Source organism: Martes martes (assembly GCF_963455335.1).
Source record: "Martes martes genome assembly, chromosome: 11".
Classification (NCBI taxonomy): domain Eukaryota; kingdom Metazoa; phylum Chordata; class Mammalia; order Carnivora; family Mustelidae; genus Martes; species Martes martes.
The window spans coordinates 48,995,196-49,022,496 of record NC_137899.1 but is presented as its reverse complement, the minus strand read 5'-3'; the positions used below and the strand labels follow the sequence as shown (position 1 = coordinate 49,022,496).

At 34.7% G+C, this 27,301-nt stretch overlaps 1 protein-coding gene across 1 annotated transcript in view; it reads left to right on the top strand.

The window, feature by feature from the left end:
- LOC308352454 (diacylglycerol kinase beta) overlaps nucleotides 1-27,301 on the top strand; it is a gene marked incomplete at both ends in the record, with an annotated part of 141,171 nt that overhangs the window by 68,619 nt on the left and 45,251 nt on the right. The window contains 2 exons of the mRNA XM_080818721.1: nucleotides 16,602-16,634; nucleotides 24,479-24,595. Of these exons, the coding sequence (XP_080674847.1) occupies nucleotides 16,602-16,634; nucleotides 24,479-24,595 (150 nt within the window). The remainder of the gene's footprint in view (nucleotides 1-16,601; nucleotides 16,635-24,478; nucleotides 24,596-27,301) is intronic.

Genomic DNA, 27,301 nt, shown 5'->3' with positions numbered 1-27,301 from the left:
GTATTACTTTGTTCTACACATGAATCATATTTCACATTTCTTTAGTTCTTTCTGCACTATAAACATATCTTAATCAGGAACATAATGTTTGGAATGTTTCCTAAAACAAAACAAAACAAAAGTTTTAGCATAAACTATTAATGTAAACATTTAAGTAACTTATTTTAGAGGATAATTTTATCTTATGTTTACACAAACATCATATTATCAGAATATACAATCAGAATAGTATTCTTTGGCAGATAGTGATATAAAAAATCAAGTGTATGTTCAATAGGGTGTCTCTTTTGGACCAGTTGTGGTCTCTTCTCCCCAAAATTCTTTATATTCTTGTTATAATATTCTATATTATCTTAAATAAACATAGAAGAATGCCAACAGAATCAATAATGAAGTTCGTTTGTTCAGAGAAAGGAAAATAAAGCTATGTGGGTAATATGAATTCTAGACATACCCTTAGACTTGATTCATATTTTTCCAACTACTTCTTTACTGTGACTGAAAACTTGGACAACGTGGTGTTGCTGACATACCAGTCCACACATTTCTACATATAACACCCTTGGAGAACCATATGTCTATATTACCTTCTTTTCTTCCAATCTTGCTTGCTCTTCTACAATTATAAGAATTCTACTAGATTATGCATTGTAGACATGGTGATTAAGTCTAGTGTAGTATCGGGTATGTTAAATCTTTCCTTGAAGTATGTGTTTTATCAAGTCATTACTCCTCAACAATGTCAAAAGTTCTGTTAGAGAGAGAAAGCATGGTATGTGTGTATTTTCCTCACAGTCCAGCTATTATGGGATCTCTCTGTATTCTCTGTCACTTAACTGTAACCAGAACACTTAATAATGACCATTTCAATAGTAAACATGAGCCAGTGTAAGGGGCAGAGGGGAGATGTTTGAATTCCTCATGATTCTGAAATTTGGATTTTGAATGCTCTGGAACCTTGCTTCCTATACTAGTTGTAGGGCTCCCAGAAGTTTAATGGAGAGGTGTGAACAGTTGGCAAAGGCTGTGACTTGCTGCAATGAGCTTCAGTTTTTATTTAACTTCAATTCAGCTGCTTTTCCCTTCTTTGCATTTACCTCTTTAACCTTTAACCACAGTTACTGAAGTCATCTATTTTCTTCAAATTCTTTATGTAATGTACCATGGGTTTATGCCTGTGCAATTTTCTTTTTTGTCTAAAGAGTGGGGACAAAGCCCATTGTCAGTGCTCAATAAATGTTTCATCAATGCCATTACTTAATATTCATTTAATTAATATTCATTATAGATCAATTCATAATTGTCATCATAGTAATGATGGGCAAAAAAGAATCTAATTTTTTCCATACTTTGAAAATCTAACTCGGACTCATTTTTAAGTTATTATTCATAAAAAGATAGCTGCTTTTTATTTATTTATTTTAAAAATATATAGAATTAAATTCTGAACATTCCTATATTTTTTTGCCAATGGTTTTCTGACTCAAATTTCAGTGAGGAACACATTTAAGCACTAAAGCTCTATGATGTTTATAATATACATGTACATCCATTTTGGATGGACAGAGTCTTCATGTATTTATATTTTAAAGGTACATAGGATAAGAAATGGGAAAGGACCCTGCACACTAAGTGATGATCCCATCATCTACACTTGTGAGATGAACCATTTATCTATTACATTGTCTTAGATTGATTTTAGTGGTTTCCAAAGAACCCATCTTTGTAGTAGCTTAGGCTATGTAATATAGTATATGTATACTTACAAATAAGGTCTAATCTAGAAGAAAAAGTTCATTATATTGTGGCAAATTATATTTGTTTCTACCTAAATGAGTATGATAGAGTTCTATTGTTAGGATTCTAAAATACCAATTTTAATTGTTTTTTTTTTTTAAATAGGGCTGCAAAGATGTTTTTCCACATTTCTCTGATATTTTATGCCTAACATGTAGCTGTACCCAGAGCAAATTATAATAATTTTTTTAAGGAAACAAACTTGGAGTCTGTTAATTTTGTCATGATTTATAGAAAAGTAAAAACAAAAGGCTGGTATGACATAAACTGGGAGTTCAGTTAATTGAAAATCTGATGGAAATCTAAATCATGTAGGCAAAAAAATAAGCATTATCTAAAGGAGGATAAAAATATTTGATAGCTAAAATCTAGGAAATAGGCTGAAACAAAGTAAAGAATATCTTTTATGTACCTCTTTCAAAAGTGAGGATATGCAATTATCTATTAATGAATTGTTATTCTACAACTTATTGCCAATAACATTCAAAGCAGCTTATATAAGTATGCAGCAATCTAACACAATAAATGTATACCGAAATCAAATTAGTCTTAGAAATTCATGTCACTGGGACGCCTGAGTGGCTCAGTTGGTTAAGCGGCTGCCTTCGGCTCAGGTCATGATCCCAGCATCCTGGGATCGAGTCCCACATCGGGCTCCTTGCTCGGCAGGGAGCCTGCTTCTCCCTCTGCCTCTACCTACCACTCTGTCTGCCTGTGCTCACTCTCTCTCTCTAACAAATAAATTAAAAAAAAAAAAAGAAAGAAATTCATGTCACTAATATCCTAAAAAAGTTGACAGAGGTAGTTTGCAAATTTGTCGCTGAGTTTCTTAGTAGCCTTATGAAAAGAGGGGAAATACAGTCTTGACAGTCTTCACAACATAAAAATCATTCACTTAGCGGAAACACTTTTTGTTAGTATTGTTTCTGAGATCTGAGATTAATTTCTTCCATACCAAATTGTATCAGAGGGCACAACGCCTCAACAATATTGCTCTAATCATAATAATGTTTGTTTCCTTTGGTTTCTCTTTTTTATAAGAACTGTCAATGCAGACTGATGGCTTATGGCCAAAGTGCATTTTAGTATAAAGAAGTCTACCTGTTGCCAAAATAAAATAGTAGTAATTCTGCCATAAGGAAAAAGAAAGAAGTGTAGTAGTTAGAAGTTACATAGATGTCATATGTGAAGATTTATTATATTGAGCAGAAGAAACAGCAATTGTTTTACATGATCAAGAATACTAAAGAAAGCATTTATTTTATAATATATTGATTTAAAAGGAGTAACTACAAGGTTAAGAAACAACACAGAGAAAAAAAATACCTTAGGAGAAACCAAAAAGAAACCAGTGTCTATAGGGAAGAATCAACTTCTGAAGAGAACTGCCTCAGTGATTTGATGGAGTGGATTAAGAAAATCTCCTTTAGGGGCGCCTGGGTGGCTCGGTGGGTTGGGGCCTCTGCCTTCGGCTCGGGTCATGATCCCAGGGTCCTGGGATCGAGCCCCACATCGGGCTCTCAGCTCAGCGGGAAGCCTGCTTCCTCCTCTCTCTCTGCCTGCCTCTCTGCCTACTTGTGATCTCTCGCTGTCAAATAAATGAATAAAATCTAAAAAAAAAAAAAAAAAAAAAATCTCCTTTAGTGCAAAGATGCTATCCCTAAACAAAAAATTAAAATATTTTCTTAAGTCTAAGTATACTGAAGAAAATAAAATTACACTAAAAAGAACTGACATTTCTTCAAATTCACTCATCTATTTAATGTAATTCCCATATAATATATTTATTTTTTGCTTGGCAAAATGATTCCACAGTTTGCCTGGAAGAATAAATATGCACAAATACATTATAAATTCCTAAAGCCATAAGCAATAGTAAGGAAGACCTGTTTTATTTTTTAAAGATTTTACTCATTTATTAGAGCGAGAGCAAGCTCAAGTGAGAGAGAAGCAGAGAGAGAGGGAGAAGCAGACTCCAAACTGAGTAGGGAGCCCAATATGGGGTTCGATCCCAGGACCCTGACATCATGACTTGAGCTGAAGGCAGCTGTTTAACCATCTGAGCCACCCAGGTGCCCCGGGAAAGACTTGTTTTTAGCAAACCTTAAAATTACGCTTATTAAAGTCACAGTGATCAAAATAATGTCATAGTGGCTCTAGAAGTTATAAGGACCTAGTAGAAAGTCTAAAACATAGTACACTAATATGTAGTAATGTAGTGTATGATGGAGGCCATATATTTAATCTGGAATGGGATAGTGGGAATCGGTGGTGTTGAGATTACTGCATAGCCATAGGGGAAAACAAATTAAGATAAATTCCGCTTTATACCTATTCCAAAATAAATCAAACATGGATTAAAGATTTATTTTTGCCCTTTAAAAAGATTTTTTTTGCCTTTATATCTTTTTCCTAAAAGGAAAAGATTAAAGAAAATGTTGACAGACTTGACCAATCAAAAATTTTTTTAAATGGTAAAGAAAGAAAAAAATAAAAATGGTAACGACCAAGGCTCACAAATCAAGGCAAACATAAGCATTATAACAACAACAACAACAACAAAAACCCTTGTTTTGTAGAATTAATGCAAATAACTACAAAATAATTTAAAAACTTAACTCTTACCAATAATTAAGAAAAACAAATTAAAACAAGTTAGAGATCATACATTTTCTACTCAGTAAGACTCGATTGCCATGGAGTATGGCACAGATGCTCCCAGATATGTGAACCTCTGTATTGGTATTTTTCTGCTTGTGCCCTCCAAAGCAAGATTGGGATTAGGGCAGGGCAAATATCCAGAACTAACTGCATTGCAGTAGAAATAAATACTTTAAATCATTTCTGTCTTCTAACTTTTAAACTTTGAGTGCAATTAAAATCAGATCCCTTCACCACTACACATTTAAGGATAAATTCTACCTTGCAGAGGTAACCTGTGGTTTTAATGATTCCAGATGAAGTGGCGGTGATCATAAAGTATTTATATGCATGCTTTTCTCTGTTTTACTATTAAATATAACTTCTCTATTCTCAACTTTCAACTTGAAACCTGAACAAGAATTGATTCATTTAAAACGTTTGGTCTGTACACCAATTTCATGCACAATGCAGTGATTTTTGACACTCTTTTGTCTTTTTTTCTTAGTTCAACCTGCATTTCCCCTTTCTATAGAAGAAGGATTGTTTAGTTCTTTTGAGGCTGCCATACTCACTCCTTGCCTTCCAGCCTAAATGGTAAATTATATCATTTCAAATTCTGTTGCTAATGCTCACGGAATCTTTGACCTATTTGGCCTTACTTGCCTAAGGAAACCCACATCTTGTAGGAATACAGCTCACCACACTATATTCTATTCCGTATAATATTATTCCTGTTTCATCCCAACCTCAAATATTCTTGAATTCTTCCATTTGGTTACCATTACTCCAACATCCTTGAGTCACCAATGCCTGTATCCCTCCAGTTCTTTTTTTTTTTTTTTTCATTCTAGCACTTTGCTTCTCTTTCTCCCCATTTTTCTCCTCTCCTGGCCTTTGTCACAATATGTAATAATATATTGACTCACTAATTTACAGTTGAAACCCTCAAATAAGGTGTCACCTAACATGCTTGTGATAGGTAGCACTGGCCAGCACCATGATCTGAGTCCAGCACTGGAACTTCTCTGTTTCTGCTCTTAGTGATACGTCTGCCCTTGAACCCATGCTAGAAGGATGGCTGTTATTTTCTGTTTTTCTGTATTTGTATATGAATCTGACCTTGTCTGTTTTTTAATGTAGCCATAACTATATGCAGCTGTGAAGATACACTCACCATGTCAGATTTTCCTCCTTCTTCTACCTCAACTCACAGTATTCTAATTCCTGATTATAAAATGTGTAGAAGACTATTCTGGCTATTCATCCCACATCCAGTGGCAGTCTTTTTGGATGGTTTCTCAAGGAGCAGAGCATGAACCAGGGGGTTGGCTGTTTATGATTTATAGAGGGAGGAATGTTTCTTTATAAAACCATCTGTGAGGGATGGAGGAAGCAGGTAAGGAAAGGGGCTTTGTGCAAGAAAGTGGTTATAAGAAGAGAGTAAACCTTGGCCTGAGCCCTGGGAGCTCTGGCATAAAATCATACCATAAGGCTGTTCTTAACTTAAGACATGGGCTGGCTTTTTCTAACCCAGATCAGTCATTCATTGGCTGTGGCTTCCTCCAGGACAGGAAGTGCTTGCTCCCCAGACTTTGCTCCTGGAGTAAAGAATAACTTCAGAAAATGGGACAATTAGGAATTCTCAACAGTCTACACTCATAGCATTGGGGATAGGTTCTCTGGCTAGGTGACAAAGAATCTGCGTTGGGGTACCAAAAACATCCACTAGACCCCCTTTCCAAGACTCCTCTTTTTTGAATGCCCTGCAGCATTGACAGTATTTTAGATGCTCTGTTCTCGTATCATGACACACACCTCACACGTTTCTACTCGATTTTATTCTGCCTCTCCAGTCACACTCAATCCATATTGCTCAATTCCTAGCCCTCCTTCTATTCTCTTAATTATGCTTCCATTTTTAACTATATATTTATGCCATTATGCTCGCTATAGATTATCTCATCCAATTCCATGACTCCAGCTACCACTTTTTTTTTTTTAAGATTTTATTTATTTATTTGACAGAGAGAGAGAGAGAGAGAGATCACAAGGAGGCAGAGAGGCAGGCAGAGAGAGAGGGGGGGAAGCAGGCTCCCCGTCGAGAAGGGAGCCCAATGTGGGGCTCAGTCCCAGGACCCTGAGATCATGACCTGAGCCGAAGGCAGAGGCTTAACCCACTGAGACACCCAGGCGCCCTCAGCTACCACTTTTGAATATGTCTGTGTAAGCTTGTTCTCTCTGACCTCTCAAGATCCAAATACTCAGCTTCACCTTGTGAATTTCCTCTTGGATGTCCCACAGAGGCCTCAAGGTCACACCAGGAGCTGAACTTGAGTTGTTTCCTGTGAAGCTGTTCCCTGTGCTCACTGACCCCCCCTGCCATCACTCTCATTGCTCACATGAAAGGGTAGATCTCTTTATCTTTAGCACCTAATTCATTGTGACAAATAGTAGATGAGCAACAAATATTGACTGAATTAATGAATAACAATCAGTTGTCTGTTTTCATCCCCATCAGTTTTCAATTTCTCTTGAGTCAAGAAGAAAATACATCCGATAGTGACATAAATATCCAATAATATATTAAAATGGGTATGTGGCAGGGAGGCTTATTCGTAGAAATCATTCATAACACGTGGTAATTAGATCTTACTGTTACAAGCTAATAAAATTGAGTTTAAAGTATGTGAAGATGAGGTAATATTAGTAGATGTCTAATGAGTATTATGTTTAGTTTCTGGAGTGGCACTTGAAGTATTTTGTAATTATTACTAAATTTCAGAAAACTTGTGATTGTTATGTTACTGTAGTTACATAAAATATCCAATAGATGGTACTCTGAAATGCCTAATATTTAAAATAAAGTGGCATTGCAGGCAGAGAGTTTAAAGGGAACATTTCAGAATTCTGAGGAGAATCGAGACATTTTTCTCTGGATGTCAAATTACATTTAAAATCTGATTTTTAAAAATACAGTTGAGGGGTGCCTGGGTGGCTCAGTGGGTTAAAGCCTCTGCCTTCGGCTCAGGTCATGATCCCAGGATCCTGGGATCGAGCCCCGCATCGGGCTCTCTGCTCGGCGGGGAGCCTGCTTCCCTTCCTCTCTCTCTGCCTGCCTCTCTGCCTACTTGTGATCTCTGTCTGTCCAATAAATAAATAAAATTTAAAAAAAATACAGTTGAAGCAATACAGTAGTCCATGTAAAATATAATAAATATTCATTCTCAGCTCAGAAAATGAAAATTGATGTTTACTACGAAATGGAACTTTAAAATTGTTCCTATTCTATTAGTAAGATTTTTTTTAATGTGGTGATTACTCAAAGTTACTCAAATAACAGCATTTTCAGCAAGAAATCATAGCAGCAGCATGTCTTTGTCACTGAAATTTTATAGAAACTTTTATGTTAAAAATAAAGCAGGCCTGTGTGAGATAATCTCCTTCTTTCTTAGAGTGAGTTCATTATTTCTTTCATATGTTGGACTCTACCAAAACCAGTCTACTACCTGAATAGAACATTATACTGTTTTGTAAATATACCATGCATCAGAATACTTAAAAATATGTATGATCTTATGGAGTTAATATTTTTTTTAAAGTAATAATAAGAACAGATTAGAGTTTGTTCCTAAAGAGCATATGAAAAGGAGTAATTTGTAAGTAGCCTTATTTATCTTAGTGCTCATGGGTATTTCCATTTTAAAGTGGTGCTTGTTTATATGTAAGAATGAATGCCAGAAATTGATTATCAGAACTAAGTTTTACAGAAACTATTCTAAAGCTAAAACTGTCTAAGGAATTATGTGATAACGTAGAAAGCTTGAAGATCTCTGTATATCTTACTTTAAATATTACATGTAGCTTTTTAAAATTTTTGCTAACTGTTCATGATAACTATTCTTGAATACTGGTGAGTATTCCTTTGTATTAGGGTTATTGATTTGTTAGTTTATTCAGTAATCTTGTATTGCATATGACAGTGTGCCAGCTACTAGAGAAACCAAGAATTAAGAAGAATGTTCTTGCATGAATCAGCTTCTTGTGGGATATGCAGTTATGCCCTTTGGTTTCTTTATGCAGTTACTGTTTTCCCCACGTTTTATATAATCTGAATATGTTATATTATGGCTCCTCTTAAAAAGAATATAGTCTTAGGTGCATGTGAATGTTCTGCTTAAAGGAAAATATGCTATTGAAATACCTTGAGCTACCTTAAGTAATGGAGGTTATTTTCTTTATTAAAAAAAAATTAGTTCTTTGGTAAGTCTAGGTTTTCTGACCATCATCTCCTAAGCCATATCAAAACAATTATGCTAGATTTGTAGTAGAAAAGTGTGGGATGAACAGCTCTTTTTCTGGACACTTGGAGTTAAACATGATTTCTGTCCACCACTACGTAATCATAACATCTTTATGGACTCATCAGGGAATAAAGGGGTCTCTAGAATCCTGCTCAGGCCCTTTCAGATTTTGTGTGCATCGAGTATTATGTTCTTTTCAAAAACAGTAACACACACTGATTCATTTACTCAGATTTCCTAGTATGCTGGATGTATGTAACATTACATGGCCAAGCTCCTACTTGAGCTAAATGGGTTTAAATATAAACTGTGCATGCAGATCTCAAGTGATAGTCTCTTAATAGATATCAGATACTCTTTATTGCTGCCCTCTTTTATTTCAGTAACATTTTAATTAATTCACACTGATTGAATAAATGTACATTGAGACTTGTTTCCTAATGAGGGCGCATTTAGAGGAAAGGTTTTGCATCATTCTGATATCCTGTGGGTAATTATATTCTAATTATATGGTCGGGGGAAAAGAGTCTATAACTCAGTACTGATATTGTTCGTTGGACCCAATTAATTACATGCACATAATGAAAGTTCATGATAAGGTTGACTGGCAGTCAGTGTAAAATTTTAACTCAATTGAATCTTAGCCTAATGTGAGTGCAGAATTGGACTTTAACATAGTTAGAAAATGCTTTGGTGTGAGATCAGTGGATATTTAGAGGGGCAAAGGATAAGAACAAATTTCATTATAACTTGTTTGTTTTTTAATTCGAGGTCTTTTCCAAGATTGATGAAAAGGAAAACTTAGCAGCCTAATGCTTTAATTCTAAATATTATTATCAATATTCTTTCACTATCTGCAGTGATTTTTCTGTATTTTAGAAAGCCATAGTGATACATTTTGAGAATGAGATCGTGTTGAGAAAAAGAATAGTCATAACAGGAAATATTACTGATATATTTTATTCTCATGAAATTCAATAGATATTAATTTATTATATTAGGTGTGGTTTTTTTAAGAGTCCATTTTTATTTAAAACCACCAACTGCACTCAGATCTCTGTCCCAAACATCACAAACAGAATCATATGTACACACACATACTTACATAGGTGTGTATTAATTACCTTTATGTAGAGTAAGAGTGCTAAAGAATTATCTGACACAAATTAACAGTCAGTAAGACATGTGCTTTCATCCTGAAATGTATTTTGAAGGTGGTTGAATCTGATGTTTAAGGGTTTTGCAAAACTTCAAACAAATGCAAAGCCATGGGGTGCATGGGAACTCAGTTAAGCGGCCAACTCTTGATTTCAGCTCAGGTCATGATCAAGTCCTGGGTCAGGCTTTGCACTCAGCAGGAAGTCTGCTTGAGGATCCTTTCCCTCTCTCTCTGCCCCTCTCCCCACTCACAGGAGAGTGCTGCACACTCGCTCTCTCTCAAATAAATAAATAAATCTTAAACAAACAAACATTAAAGCCATGTTCTAAATACCAGCTTCCATCCTGCCTTTACTCAATGTCATTGTTTCATTTGAATGAAAGGACATTCATCTGCAAAATGGTAGATGTCATTTGATGCCCGTGATCCATTTGAGGATTGAGGAGTATAGCAAAGAAGGAAGACTTTGTTCTTTTCTTTTTTTTAGCCTCTTCCAATCCCCCTCTCCTTTTCCTATGTTGTTTTCGCTCTTAGATCTCTTCGCACCCCTCCCGCATCTTTCCTTCTTTCTCTCTCCTGTAACAGTCCTAACATTTATGTGTCATTAAAAATCAATCAATCTATCTATCTGCTGGTTCCATCTACTTATGAGCAACAAACATAGTGTCAGATGAAGAAAGTGTGATTGGTCCTTTTTCACTGAGCTCTAGACAGGCAGAAAAAGCTAAGGGAACCTTTTAGGTTTTAAAGTTAATAAAATAGTTCCTATTTATTGGAAACTTAAATTTGTTACATACCCTTTTAATCCTAAACTTAGCTATTGTTGTCATGCTCACTGGACATGTGAGGAGAGTGAAGCAGAAAGATACTGAAGAAATTTACCTAAAGTCACACAACATGCAGGTGGCACAAGCAATAACACACCCTACTCCAGTTCCATGTTCTAAACTCACTTTTGGTGTTCATGCTGCATTCCCCCACAATTGGTGAACCATGAATTCATTTAGGGGATCTAGATCAGCATTTCAAGAAGGAATGGGGGAAAAAAGTAGCCATTAGAGGAGAAATAGAATTGAAGAGAGAAAAGAATAGAATATATCAGAGAGTGGGGCATGCAAGGTAGGTGGTCTTTGCAAAATTATTTTACCAGTATGTATGCACATATTCTTACTATGGTTCAGAGCTAAAAAGAAATTAAAGAACCAACCATATGGGCTTCTGATGATTTTATGAGTCCTAACCAAGTAAGATAACATTTCTAATGGTTTTATTTCACTAGCTAGTCAAGTGCACAAGACAATAACAATAAAAACAACATTAGAAAGGTTTAGTTGTTGCTGATTGCTTTTACATGTAGAAATCTATCTTTGAAACTTGGATATCTTCATAAAGATACATTTACCATTTGGTGCCCCTTGATTTCCAAATATCCGTTACACTAGGTGTACTTTCCCTGAAGGCTCAGGGTCCTTCCTTTCTAGACACAAACATGCGTTTATAGTGGGGGAACCATTAAGGAGGGAGACTCACAATCCCTTCTGTGCAAAATCTTCTGAACTAAACTCTGCAGATATGTGTAAACAATCACATTTATAAGAATAAGATCAGACATTCTTGTGAGCAATTAAAATTATAAGGGTAATGAAATTATCTGAATTAAAAATATTCTTACCATTAAATTTATCTTGGTGCAAGCTTAAATATTTGGCTCAAGTGAGAAGTGGTTAGTAAAGGGACGCTGAATTAAAACTATGTGTATCTTCCTTTATCTAAAGATTTTCTTTATTTGTCAGAGAGAGAGAGAGAGAGAGCATGCGCGAGCGGGCACAAACAGGGGGAACAGCAGGCAGAGGGAAAAGCAGGCTCACCACTGAGCAAGGAGCCCGATGCAGTAGAAGCAGTACTCGATTCCAGGACTCTGGGACCTGAGCCAAAGGCAGATGCTTAACTGACTGAGCCACCCAGGTGTCCTTTATCTGTTCTTCTAAAATATTTTATTTTTGGTAGTTACATTTTAATTATGTCAAAATGCTGCTGAAAAAAAAATAATTAATAGTCCTTCTAATTGAAAGACTTGCCATACATTGAAATAATCATTGGTTATAAAAATTATTTGTAGCTGGGGCGTCTGGGTGGCTCAGTGGGCTAATCCTCTGCCTTCAGCTTAGGTCATGATCTCAGGGTCCTGGGATCAAGCCCCGCATCGGCTTTCTGCTCAGTGGGGAGCCTGCTCCCCTCCCTCCATCCCTGCCTGCCTCTCTGCCTACTTGTGATCTCCGTCAAATAAATAAATTAAATCTTTAAAAAAAAATAAAAATTACTTGTACCATAAAAATTATTTCAGTCTCCCTTCCTTTTTAAAATTTGTGGGGCATCTGGGTGGTTCAGATGCTTAAGCATCTGCCTTTGCCTCAGGTCATGCTATCCATGTCCTAGGATTAAGCCCCATGTCTGGCTCCCAGCTCAGCAGGGAGTCTCCTCTCCCTCTGCCTCTCCTGCTTGTGCTCTTCCTGTCTCTCTCGCAAATGAATAAATAAAACCTTTAAAAAAATAAAATAAAATTTATATTGTGTTCAAATGTGTGGTATACACACTTAAGGACCTGCAAACTCGTAAAAGGTTAAACAAATTATGAATCTGGAATGGGACAGTAAAATTCACCAAAATCAAATGTGTTTATTCTCTATGGGAAAGATGGTAGGGATGCCCTTGATACATTTTATCATCAAGTGTGAGAGAACAGCTTCTCCCCTTCAGACTGACAGGTACCATAATAGGAAGACAATCGATCTTTTCCCAAACTAGCTTTACTTTCCCTCACTTGTTTTCTGATGCCAGGGATATCCAATTGCATATAAGGAAAGAGCTATGTAGAATAGCTTTATTTGACCACTTCAGGTTACCACTGTACTAGAAGTTATTATGTTAAATTACTCCATATTGACATTCAAGCCCCTTTTTCAGGCAGAACAGATGTATATTGTAGTCTCTAAATCCTTCCCAATGTTCACTGTCTTAAGATAATTTGATTTTTTTTAGTTTTATTTTTTCAGTGCTCTAAAATTCATTGTTTATGTACCACACCCAGTCCTCCATGCAATACTATCAAATCACTTAAAAAAATAGAGACATGGATAGAAAAGTTAGAAAAAAATTCTTATTGAACTTGTTGTTTGAATAAATGGAGCCTGGGAAAGGGAAGTACTGTATTTGGATTCTGTCATTACCTTTATTTTCTTGGGCTGGTTATCTGATCTTTCTGATTTTCAGTTTCCCAGGCTGAGAAGTGGAATATCTCGGTTTAGAGGAGGATTAAATGAGATGATAAACATAAAAGCAATTTTTTCAAAAAGATAAAAATTCCTCTATAGGTATAGCATATAGTTTTGTTAATTTTAATTTAGTCTTGAAATAACTAATGAGTCTTTTAATGTGAATATTATGCTCTTTCTATATTTTTAACTCAAACCTCCCAACAATCTTCACCAAAGATTTTTCTTTGTCCTATGACAATTTGGATTAAATTGTCAATTTAAAATGATTACATGTTAGAAACTATGAGGACAAGAGAGATCTTAATACTTTAGAGTAATAGGATTTTTAAAAATTCTTTGGTATTAGGTTGAACTTAATAAGTGCCCTGAAGACAAATGCATCTTTTAAACTAATTATCTGTACTGTGTATTCTGTTTAATATTAAAGTGATACTGATTAAATAAAACCAATCACATTCCTCTATAGTCACACCTCACATTTGATTAAATACAAATATACAGTTCCTGTATTAATTCTGATTAAAAATATATTACATTTAGAATTACACACTCATGATAATTTTCAAAAAGCTAAAACATTTACTCTGTTCATCCTTGATATTTGAAAATCATATACAGAAGGGTATGGTTGAAGTAACATAATATCTGAATTTGTTCTCTAATGAGTTGCTTGTTTATCTTTTACTTAGATACCATAGTATTCTTATAGTAACTTGAGGGTAAGCCACTGATGGGCATGTTCATTTACACATCTTGATTATAAGTGAGCTTGTATATACATTGTTTCATCACTTCTATTCTTGGAATGAATTTTTAGTGTTGCTCTCAGACGTCAAAGTGCTGGAAAAAATTTTCTGAGCTGGTGGCTTTCTTACATATTTATGACTTCTAGCCCCACTTGCTCTGAATTTTGCTTGATTCTGTTACTCATTCTTTGTCAGCTGCTTTCCCATCCTCAGAGAGGTAGTGGCAAACTCTCTGCTATTTCCTTGCTTTCTTGTATCACTACCTCTCTGCCAACATCATTCATTCTCGGTAGATGACCAGTATCCCTACTACCTTAAGAAGGAAGAAGCCCGCAGACACCAATATCCATATGGTACTAGTTCTCCAAACAGGTGGTAGCAAAGTGCCAGCCAGGCTTTAATTTCATCCTACAGTCTCTTTTGGAGGGAGAATACCTTAAAAGGGGGTTTTATTATCTGAGTTGCCATGGTTTTTGCTTTTTGTGACATCAGGACACATGAATCCAATATATCCCCAGCCTATATTATTATTTTGCCATAATACATGCAGAAATATATATTTTATTATGTTCAACCTTTTGCAGATAGATTGCAGATAGTACGACACTACATCTCTAAATAGGTCAGCAGGCATTTTCCAAGATTAAGGACAGTTTTCTATACAATTACCATACTATTATCTTACCTAGGAATATTAACAATAATTCCATAGTATCAGTCATTACCTGTCTTTACTGAAATGCTTAAAAGTATGTCAAAAATGTCTTTTATAGATTTTTTTGGTGGTTGAGGTGAGGTGGACAGCATCTATTTGAGATTTTTGCATCATGCTTGGCTATTTTTCTGAACCATTTCCACAACTATAATCTTCACATGGCTTTCCATTGCACTGCTCTGTACGGACGTATATACAGTGAGCATTGATTCTTCCCAAAGTCAAAGGCATCTGTGATTCATGCCATGGAGACAGTTTGATGGACATCCTAGTTTGGTTGCTTGAGAGTCTCTAGACTTTCCTGGACTCACGGCGTAGGACAGGATAAGGCATCATAGGATAAGATGCTTAAACTGAATTGGAGGGAGAAGAAACATTTGTATATTATAATAAGGTTGGAACAACAATATTCATGTCTTAGAATGTTTATTCAGATCTAAGTTTGAACTAAGAACTGAGAAAGAAAAATAGGAAAGCCGACAGAAAATTTGAGGTGACCTAGATTGAAGCTAGCACATTCTTCCCACTACCCATTACCCCACGTGCTATGTAGACTGACTTGGACTCAGAAGTCCAGAGCATTACTGAAATCAGAAAGCTTTCAAGAAAAGTTCTATTAAGTCTGTTTTCAATCCATTACTTCAATCAATTACTTCTGTAAGGTTCTCCTGTTCATGGGATAGTCAACCCGAGTTCATCCTCCCAGACTTGATGACTTCCTTTGATGAAAAATGTGCAGCTGCAACATTTTTTTAACTTATATTACAAAAATATCTTCGAAATCGAGTTGCATTCCTGGACCCTTTAATTTTCTCTAGGGCTGCCCTAGACTCCTTCTTCTGATCCACTTTTGGGTGCATTTGATCTTTCTGGTCCATCTCTATGCTAAGTCGCTGTGAAGTTGCCTGCTTCTTCATTGATCTCAGTACATGGCATAAGGAAGTCCACAGATAACTGTGTTCTCCGATTGTTCAGACCCACCTTGGACTTCCATTTAGATTCACCTTCACATAGCTCAGTTCTAGGGAGGAAACGAAAATGCTGACCACTCCCTCCTTTTCAGAGACACATAAGTGTCTAAGTACTCCCAGCTTCCCATTCAGGTTTCATACTTCTCCTCACCACACACAACCCACCATAGGAAAACTTTGGCTAGTACTATGTGTGTGATTTGTCAACAATTTTCCAGATTTTTTCTGAGTCCCATAGACTTTTGGAATTTGGTAACCTTTTTTTCTGTTTCTTGCCAGAAAAAAAGCTTCCCACTGTGACTCAGAAAAGGAGGGATGGTGAATAATTGAAGATGTACTCTCATGAAGACCAGCTTCAGTGTATTTAAACTCATCTCTTTTGTTTTTCTCTAATTACTCTCAAGTAAAACTTTTCTACCTATTTAATAGTATTTTTACTTTTTACTGATACTAATGGAATTTTTTTTCTTATTTCCAGAAAAATCACAAAATAAAACCAACACCATAAGCTATGTCTCCATCAAAAAGACACAGAATATTTTTAGGAAGGAATGAGAGTTGGACTGGAAAATGGAAAAGTGGGACGGGTAATTGGGCAACTTAACAAATTAGTAGGAATGGTTTATGAAGGATAATGGAACTTGGAGATGAGATCTTATTGCAAAATATAAATGTAATGCCACCATGTTGTTTCAGAGAGGTCTGTGAAGCTGGCCCAGGATGTTGATCAGTCTGCTTTGGGTGATGAAATTGCATTTTGGATAAGTAACTCACAATCTAACCTACTCTGTTTTGGAGTATTCCTTACTTTGTGAAAAGATATTTCTTCATGTATTTAATGAAATTAAGCAGAACAAACATGACAAGGAAATGCGTTTTATATTTATCCACTTATTTCACAGGAGCATAGTGATATAAGAACCTTCATTGGCCTTTGTTTTCAGTTTGACTTTTGTTTTTTTCAGCTTTAATATGAACTTCTCTTTTTCAACAGAATCTGCCCACTTCAGGAGTTTCAGTCCCTGAGGTGCGTAAGCAAAAAAAAAAAAAAAAAAAAGCAAAAAATATTTCACACTTGGAATTGTAGGTTATTATACATCTCATGTTAGAAAGAACATTTGTGGCTATATCAGTGATGTACTAATACCAGTTTGTATAGCTTATTTTGCCTCATATGATAGTATTTGGAATTGGGGACCTTGATATTTTCGTAATGGGATAGACTTGAAACTGTTCCAGTCTACTTATGTGACAAACATTAGGAAAGCAAAAGTTATGTAAAACAGTGTACAGAGGAAAATGAAAGTTACTTTGCAAAGAGTTTTGCCCTGCATATAAGGATAACATCATTCCTATTTATCAAGTTAAAATGTAAATACCTTACAGAAAACCCAAACAGTTCAACCCTCTGTACCATTAAAATACAGTTTTCAGTGATAGTAGGTTGAGAAACTCTTGTTCACTTTGAAACGTCTGTCACTTTAAAAAGAGTACATCTGCATTTATCACTTAGCATATGACATTATATAGAAAGTCATTGGAAGAAAATATAGTGACAGAATAAATGACTTTTATTTTGAAAATAAATGTGGGCATTGCCACACCATTTATTTTCAGTAATGTGTTAGCTTTACCTTTGCATTAACAAAGTGAAGCCTCCACATTTTCCAGTGACCCTGTCCTATTCGATTGTTTTTATCTTTAAAGGATATGTTCAAATGGTATTATTTCTCTTAAAATTGAACTTTAAGATTAAATAATTTAATCTTTATTTAAATTTAAATTTAAATAATTTAAATTTAAGTAATTTAAGATTAAAATTTGAATCCACTTGCTTAGGAAAGGTATTATTTATAATATATGAATACTATATAAGACCATGAATTTATTTAGAGGAAAACATAGGATTGCAAAAAAATGTATTAGCCTCTCTCCCCTGCCCCCTAAAAAGTTTTTGAATCAGTGTAGACTGCCTCATGAAACTTTTTTAAAAGTTCATTTTGTAATCAGAGATATACTTAAAAATATACTGGAGATATGCTTGAAAAATAATGCTTCTAATCTAAGAGAAATATTAAACTATTTTATATGCTTCAAGTCCATTGATACCACTATTATCATAGTCATTATAAAAATGAAAGTGTTGAATTGCACACTTAAGCAACAAAGGTACTTGGAAAGTGTATCACTTAGTTTAATTTTTTAAGTGTAAGATAATAAACTTTGTATATTCAGGGATTTGAGTTTATTTTTGCCCTGATCATAGCCCATCAAGTGAATATAGGCACTGTATTTGGGATTTAAAGGTTTCTTTTTAGACTTGTTAATCTCCGTAGGTCTCCCATATTCAACTGTATAATCTCTATCATATAGGTAGAATAAATAAACCAAAATTATAGTTTTCATAATACATATGTTTAAAAAAATACATTTGTTTAAAAAATATTTCTTCTGCAAAGTAATTAGAAGTCTTCCTACACTGATTTTTTTTTCTGGCAAGATATATTGATTTATATTAACTTAGACTTTTCACCATCCTCTGAGGTATGTATGAAAACACATATTTATAAAGTCACTACCATAGCACCGGTAAGTAGCCCACAGTAAAAGATTTTTGACAAGGGCCTTCTCATTCCTAAATTTCAATTCTTCCAATCAGGATTTCTAGAACAGAAATCTTGTAAGTGGTTTATACCGGGTATGAAATTACCCCAAGAGAAAATATTCACAATATGTGTGATGTGTGAAAACCAGGACTTGAGGATCAAGTTGCAAATTGTACCTCCAGGTGTAGTTGATGAGTAGTACTTCTGGGTACTTGAGACTAGCTGTCATTCTGTCTAATTTTTTGCCTCCCATCGGCCCCACAATACCCCACCTGGATCATTACACCACTTATCCCCAGTTATGGTGATCCAGTGGGCACATAAAGTGCTACAAAGTAAATGAACTTCTTTTAAACACCCACCTTTAACTCCTGCGGTCTTAAGCAGCATATACGAGATAACTTAATGATAACATATAACAATGTATCTTTTTTATATTTTAAAAATCACTGCAATTTAATGAGTGCCTATTTTATGCCAATACCTTTATCTGTATTTTCTCAATTTATCGTCACACAAATCTCCTCATGTTATAGATGAATTAAGTGGCGGCTTAAAGATAGTAAATAACTTGCCGAAGTTTGCATAGCAAGTAAGAGACAAAGCTGGGATTTGGCATCCAAGCCCATACTTAAGACTTTGCCCAAAGTAGTTTTTGTTTTTAGTAAGCACTTAATTAACTAATTTAAAAAAAGAAGTGAAAAATCTTTATATCAATTATTATATTTATGTTTAAAACCATGAATTACTATTTTTTAAAAATCAAGACTACTTTGCTACACAGCAATAATAAATTTTGCTACAACTTCCAAAGATTCCTATAGACTTAGAGTCTTTGCTATTTTTCCAAAGGAATTAGTTTCTCTTGGCAGAAAACTACTCCAATTTCACAATAAGGCCACAATAATTAAAAGGACAGCTTTGTAGCCGTGAGCCTTGTTTTCTTAGAGCCTATAACCCTTGTAAGCACCAATGAATTTGGTGACACGTACACTTCGGTGAGGGATTTTATATTGAGAATACCCAAGTGTTACCTTGGGTTCAGATTCTAGAGTTTTGGGGAAATTCTTGCAGCTTCGCTCTAGTGGCAGAAAGGGCTAAGTTTCTGTTCAGGCATGTGGGGCTGTAGCAGTAAAGCGAGTTCCAGGCCTCATGGGAAGGATGTGGTGGCGGGAGAGCTCCCTCCTCCCCACGCTTTTGTGACTTTGTACCAATCAAGGTGCTTGGCTGCTGCCTGTCTCTCATGCTGAGATTGGACAAAAAGAAGAAAACCCTGTACTTGAGGTAATCATCACTTGCTGCTTGTAGTTTCTGAGTGATCGATAACAGCAGGCTGAAATATTGTGGTAAACATCCCTTTTGTGAAAGCAGTTTTCAGCAATGTACAAATACTCCACATCTGAGAATCAGCATGATATTTTAAAAAAAAATTTTTTTTAGAGCACATATTTAAAGTGAGGTCTTTTTATGTCATTTATTTCATCTTCCTGTTTTCTATGAATGGTCTTTTTGGCTTTTCTTCTTTGTTAATTATGGTGATTATTCTTTTGGAATTCTATTACAATGTGTTCTCTAGTTAAGATCTGTTGTGCTACTTATAGAGTCTAAGGATCACAAAACATTAAATTCTATATTTAAAATGTCTACATAGCAAACACAAATGCTTGATATTTGAAAATGCTGAAATATCAATAACTATATTTTATATTTCATAGTTATATTTTCTATATTCTTTTTTGTGGTCAGAGTAGGTCTTTTCAGTGTTTGAATAATTTCTATTGATTAAAGCAATAATTTTCCAACTCTTTTTATATCTGGGACAATTTTTTCTAGCAGAACAAAATTTGCTTTAATTATAATGTAAGTTTATTTTGTGGTTTAGAGCCCAAAAACTTAAAAAAGAAAAAAAAAAAGCAGAAAGTGAAGTGGCAAACACTGCCCCCTGTTACCAGAGAGCAATTTTATCCTTAATAACAATGTAAAATCAGGTTGGTGATCTCTTCCTGAAACTTTTCAATAATTTCAACCCTGGGATAAGTCTCTTAAATATCATAATAGAACTCTACTATTCAGAGTTAATTAACCCCCAAAACAGGCTAGTGAAATTTTTGTGGACAGCAGATCTTTCAAAGGTACAATTGCTTCCCCCTTCCTGTTCCTCACATAAAATATGAAAGAAGTAAAGATTTTCTCAGTGGAAAAAGGAAAAAGTATCCAACTATCCTACTGTGAGCTTATGCTGCTTAAATAAAGTATAGTGAATAGCTCAGGGAGACTTCTATACAATTTGGAAATAAAAATAAAACAAATGAGTGTAATAAAAAGAAAACTCTGGGAAAAATTAAATGCTTATGATTTTCTCCTGTTTAAAATTTTCAGCCTTGATTAATTCCACAAATTTCACCCAGTAAGCATATCCCCCCCCCGCCCCCGCAAAGAAACCACTTGGTTTTCTTGGGGTGTGTGTGTGTTTAAACAAACACTTATTATTTTAATATTATCTAAATTATATAATAAAATTCACGTATTTATTTTGAGGTTTAGAGCCCAAACACATTAAAAAAAAAAAAAAGTGGAAGGTGAGGTGGTAAGCACTGCTCTCTGGTAACAGTTTATCCCTAATAGGTAACATTTATCCCTAATAATGATTCAAAATCAGGTGGTAAGCTCTTTGTGAAGCTTTTTGACAACTTCAGGATAGACAGGATTTTTCTGTTAGCTTGTTATATACCTCTTTCTTATAATTTTAGACTTCTAAAATAATACCTTAGTTGAACATTCAATTTAGGATTTAAAATTTTGTTTTTATATTTTATAAAGCTTCTTATAAAGCATTTGTTTCATCGACTCCAATTTACTCAGAAAGGTGACTCCCTGAAGAGACCTGAAGCTCCTTAATCAACTGCTTTCTGCTAGTTGGAGATTCTTACCGGGAAAGAAATTCCCCTCGCTGTGAGCATAGCTAGGAATAAAATCATGTTCGTAGATGATTTAGTAGCTCTTTTTACAGACACACACATAACATGTCTTAAACTTCCAGCACTACATCTATAAATAGTTTGGTCACAAATACCTAGTTCCAGTGTGACCAACCAACTTAAATTATAGTTAATTCTTACAAACTAAACATTTTAGGAATTCAATTGGAAATAACAATTGTTGGATTATGTGGCAGACTACAAGGTATATAAGGTGTGATAAACTATAAGGTACATAAGATAATGTATATCTTCTGCACTGTAGATTTTTACAGAGTATTGTTACCATGTCTATATACCTGCATGCAAGAATCCAGAAAGAAATTATTCCCTTACTTTCCACCAGTATTACATTTTTGAACTCTTAATACAAGCCATGGATTTTAGTCGTAAACATTGAGTCCTACTTATTTAAACATATACTTAAGTGTAACTAAGTGTAATTTTTCATATATATACACTTGAAATATAATAAACACTTTGCATAATTGTACTACTAATGAGCACCCTAATGGGAGAGCCACACTTTATTATTCATAATAACTTTCATTTATTGAGCACATATTCTAATATAGGAACAATGTTAGGAATTTATGTGTTTTCTCTTAAACCTTACAGAACTGTGAGAAATATGTATTGCTAACTCCATTTCAAATAAGAGTTAGGTTCTCTAACATTACATAATATTTAAGTAGCAGAGGCAGGATTCAGCTCAAGCTTTCTGACTCCAAACCTCATCCTATAATCCACTCCTTCTATGCATTATACTCTTAACTCTCCATGCACAAAATTATAATTTGCAAGTTTAGGAAGAATGATCTATCTTTTAAAAAATCAATATTTTTGCCAGAAATTATACTTCTATGAAAGTATATCGTTTTCCAAAGAATGTGAATTTCAGGAATCCTATTACACCATCCATTTTTAGCCACACAAAAATATATTCAGTGATTTTACACCATGAAATTGCAAGGTAAATGCTCTATATTGATTAGCATCTATTTTGGTCTGAGAAGTTTTCTGATCCATCTGGTCCTAATATAGTTAAAAAGAGCTTTATTTTGTGGCACCTGAGTGGCTCAGTTAGTGAAGCGGCCGACGCCTGATATCTCAGGGTGTGAGTTCAGGCCTGGTGTTGGGCTCCACACTAGGCATGGACTCCACTTAAAAAACAAAACAGAACAAAACAAAACCCCTTTGCTTTTTTTTTTTTTTTTTTTTTTAAGATTTTTAATTTATTTGACAGACAGAGATCACAAGTAGGCGGAGAGGCAGACAGAGAGAGAGAGGAAGGGAAGCAGGCTCCCTCCTGAGCAGAGAGCCTGATGTGGGGCTCAATCTCAGGACCCTGAGATCATGACCTGAGCTGAAGGCAGAGGCTTAACCCACTGAGCCACCCAGGCACCCCAAATCAGAGCTTTTCATACCAAGCCTAAACATGACCCATGATTTCCTCTCAATTTCAGGCACTTAAAATTTTGCAGTGTTAATTCATTTATTTCTCCATTCATTTATCAGGCACTGATTTAGGATCTGATGTACAACAGTGAAGCAAAAAAACCCTCTTTCTCTCTAAATTCTCTTTAAAGAATTAAACTAATTTAATTTAATTTAACAGCATTAAACTAATTAAATTTTTAAAAATTTTAAAAATTCAGGTTGTAATAAATTTTATCCATATATAAGTGGATATAAGTATATATAATTATGTACATATAATTATATATGCTTATATATAATTATATATACAAATATATTTTTATGTTTCTATAAAAGGAGGCTAAAAGAAATAGAGAATAGGAAAAGGAAAAGGAATAGGCTAAAAGGAATAGAGAAGCGTACCTGACATTTGAATGGAAATCTGAAGTGGGGAGTGGGCCCAACAAATACACTGAAAAGAACTTCCCAGCAGAGTGAAGAGCGATTGCAAAAACTCTGAATTAAGAGCATGCTGGTGATCAAGGAGTAATGAGAAGGTGGGGGTAGCTGGAGTGGAGTGAAATAGGACGAGCGTGGCTGTTGTGTAGAGAACCTACTGTAGGGAGACAAAGATGGAGGCTGATTGACCCATTAGCGGATGGCTACAATAATCCAGGCAAAGAAGAAAATAGACCTAAAGTATGTAATGATGGAAGTAGTGAGTCATCATCCAGGTTGGGATTTGTTGTCAAGGAGGGTAGGCAGGAAATTAAAAAAAAAGGGGGGGGATATTTTAGGACCAATGTGGAAAGATAGAGAGGGCGTTTGTATGCATGAGTTAAAGTTCTAGGGAGAATCTGAACAGGGACTAGAGCGTTAGAAGTCTTCATGAAGTTGAAAGTTGAAGTTGAAGTTGAAAATCAGAGCCTTGGGATTTAAAGAAGCCATCTGGGGAGTGAGTATAGGGAGTGGAGATGAAATGTTCAAGGAAGAGGTTAAATGTTATGGACTATAAATCTGGAGGAAGAAAATGGAAGAGCCTCTGAGGAAGCAGTTAGGGAAGTAACAAGAGAGCTAAATGTGAGAGAAAGATGTTTTCAGAAGCCCAGTGAGGCAAGTGTTCAAGAGGGAGGAAGAGGTCAGTCAGCCTTCTGTCAAATGCTGCCAAAAAGTGGAAAAGATACTGTTACGCTGAAAATAAATAAAAAATTTAATTAAAAAAAAAAGTGGAAAAGATGAAGGCCGACCAATAGATGTGACAATGAGAAGGTCATTGATGATTTTAAGAAGAGCAGATTTGGTGGATTAATGGTGAAAAAAGCTTTTGCGTTGGGTCAAAGAGAGAGTGAGAGGACGAGAAAATAGAACGAGGAGGCAGACAAGTACAAGAAATATTTCCACTGTGGTGAACAAAGGAATTACCTGGGATGGAATGTGTGTTTTAAATTTTATGCCATCCTGGATATAAGTAGCCCCTTATAAGTTCATCATGTATTCACTTTTTATATTACCTGTATTTATAAGCATTACTTTAGTGCTCAGTAACATCTTTTATAACTTCATATTATTTATTTCTATCATTCCTTATGATAATAATTCGCTTTAGTGGTCCTTGAGAACTTCGGATGAATAGTCCTCATTGGGAACATAGGGGAATGCCATCTGGTTTTCTTTTTTAGAGTCTCTTTAACTGGTATTTTTATTATGCATCTATCACGGGGACTAAGCCATTTGAAAGCAACAGCATTCTTAGTATTCACTAGGAAATCCAAATAATGAACGTGGGCCCAAGTTTGTAGCCACAAAGGTTTTCTTTGTGTTGCCCTTTTTAGTAAAACAACATTCTTATAAAAGATATCTCCTTCTAGGAAAGACAAGCAACGGTGAAGAAGGAAAAAGGTGGTTCCCAGCAATCAAACAAAGTGACAGATAAGAACAAAATGCAAAGAGCCAACTCTGTGACGGTGGACGGGCAAGGCCTACAGGTATGACTTTTTAAATCCAAATTTGAGTAGCTTTCACACTGGTAATTGCTATGCTCTTATACACATATGTCCAGCTAGCAACACATTTATTTAATATGCAGATTAGCTGAGCAGAGGACTTCGGAAGGATCTTTATTAATTTATCAGGATGTCAGTTTTATATTTGATTGACAGAGTGACACTCCAGTTATATCAGTCACTTCTGATGTTATCTGCATTTGAACTCGTTTGTAAGAGATCTTTTGTCAATCTGAAGATTTTGCAAATATCACTAAATACACACATTTTCATATGCATACATATTATTTATTTACAAGTTTACTTCATATATATTGTTTGTATATTTGGAAGAGTCATTTTGGTGGCAAAAGTGTCAAGGGAAAAATAAAATGAATTTCAAGTGTGTGGATAGTTTTGTTCCTATGTAAATAAAGAAATAAAGGATTTATTATGATTTATCCATATCTTCTAAACTTTAAAATCAAAGTTGAAAGCCCGTATATATTTCTAGTTTAACGAAACACAGGTAGCTCAAAGTCATGTTTTTAGTACTTTAAAAACCTTTAATACCCCTAGGATCTTGGATATTAGGAGTAGGATTTCTTTCAGTCTGCATTTTAAGACATTCTATAGATTGTATGTATTGTATTTATTTGCCTCTCTTCCTCACTCCAACATAAAAATAATCCATGAACTTGGCTGCATCAATGAAATTGTGAGTTCTTTTTTTTTTTTTTTTGCTTTTTTACCTATACATTTCTCTCTTCTAATTTTCATTTCCTTTCTTTCTCAATATGCCTCAAGTTTCATGTTCCCTAGGGAAATTTACCAACCACTTACCAAACAAAAATATATTTTGTCACATACCTGTCGTCAATATACATAACCTTATATTTTTTATTTTTATTTATTATTTTATCTATGAGATGATGGATTATGTGTTTTCTATCCCTTAATTTGGAAGCTGAGTTTGGAGCACACAGTAGTTGCCTAAATGCATGTTTCCTCATTATTTTGACTATCTCATTGAAAAGTTAATAATAATTGCTTAAATATTGATAACCAGATTACTGATTTTTTTGATCTAATAAAACAAGTGGTGAATAGAATCTTTTTAATAATTATTAAATTCAAATATAAAAAAATTCCAAGTGATCAAATTATTACATTGGTTAGAAAGTTTAGAAAATCATTCATCAAAAGGACAAATTAGGATTTTCAGCTTTTGGTAGTCATCTCTGTATGTTTACCAGTCTCACTGAGAGACTCAGATATGAAGTCTATCCACTTTGAGAGCCAAAAAAGGGGGGGTGGGTGCAAAAAAATGTAAGTGGTCCTGTAAAATTTTTAGTGAAAAATTTTTTTTTTATAAATTTAATACTTCAGTTGCAAATACTGATTAGGTTAAATCTTTAGTCATTTTGAGTTCCAGTGGTGAAGATATCAGAAAAGAAAATTAATTTTAAAATTCAAGTGCATTTCACACGTGGCTAGACATTTCTCAACATGAAGGGGAAACTTGTACAATTTGTTAAACAGTATTGCTAGACACCATGATAGTATTTTATACCTATTAAGTAAATGAATCCTCTCAGTAAGCACATGCGATAAATATTCTTAATTCTCTCAATAAACATAAGATGAATGTCATCATTATTATCACCACTTACAAAATGTTCAAAGGCAAAGTTATTCCCAGGGCCTCACAGTTAATCAGTTTGTAAAGCCAAAGTTTAATAAGGTCCACTTTGCTCAGAGTATATGTGTTTTACTCTTATAATAACCGGTCTCCTTGGTTAAAAGTTTAACAGGTATATAAATGCTAACTTTCTGACCACCTCGTTCTGACCACCTGCCTTTCTCTGTGAATGTATTGCATCTCTCAAATGAGATAATAACTTCATAACTTTCTTTTGCATATGAATTTATCTGGTAAAGTTGTTAGTAAGCACAGGGTAGACATCAGCCCTTATAAAACAGCATTAAATAAATACCATGATTATTATCATCATAATTTTTTTGAATTTTAACTGTTGGGTTTATAATCATGTGCAACAATCTATTTCACCTCAGCAGAATGGACTAAACTACGATATACATATGTGTTCACACAATTTTGAGGAAAATGTAAAAAAGGTAAAAGAATCAATTATTGGATAACTAATGCAGGGTAGAAAAATAAATAAATTTTGTTGTGGTGATCAACTTTAAAATTATAAAATCATTGTTCTTTATCAGGAAAGGTAAAAAGATGTGCCAGAAAATTAATTTTTCTGTGAGCTTTAAAAAATGTATATCATGAAAAAGCATAGAGTTGCAGCCTGGTTTGCATATAAGTCTGTGACAGAAGAGATCTACACTGCTTAAAGAAGACTATTAATCATAGTTAAGCACACATTCATCTTACTTCTTTCCAGCTAACCAGCATAATGATCAGGATTATTATTTCTAATTAGAGGAAGTAATAGATCATGTATAACCTTAGGATGAGTCTCATTAATTAACCCAGGTCCTAGGGGACTTCAAATAGAGGTGGTTAGGCACTCTGTCTTTGTCACTGCTCACACCATAGGTTTACACTTAATACATATGATCAAGTGTAATTGAAACTACAATTTCTAACATGTATGAGATGTAAAAATGCAGATAACTATTCACATGTGAACAAACAAGTGAAACAGAACCACTGTGTAAACTGTATTAAAC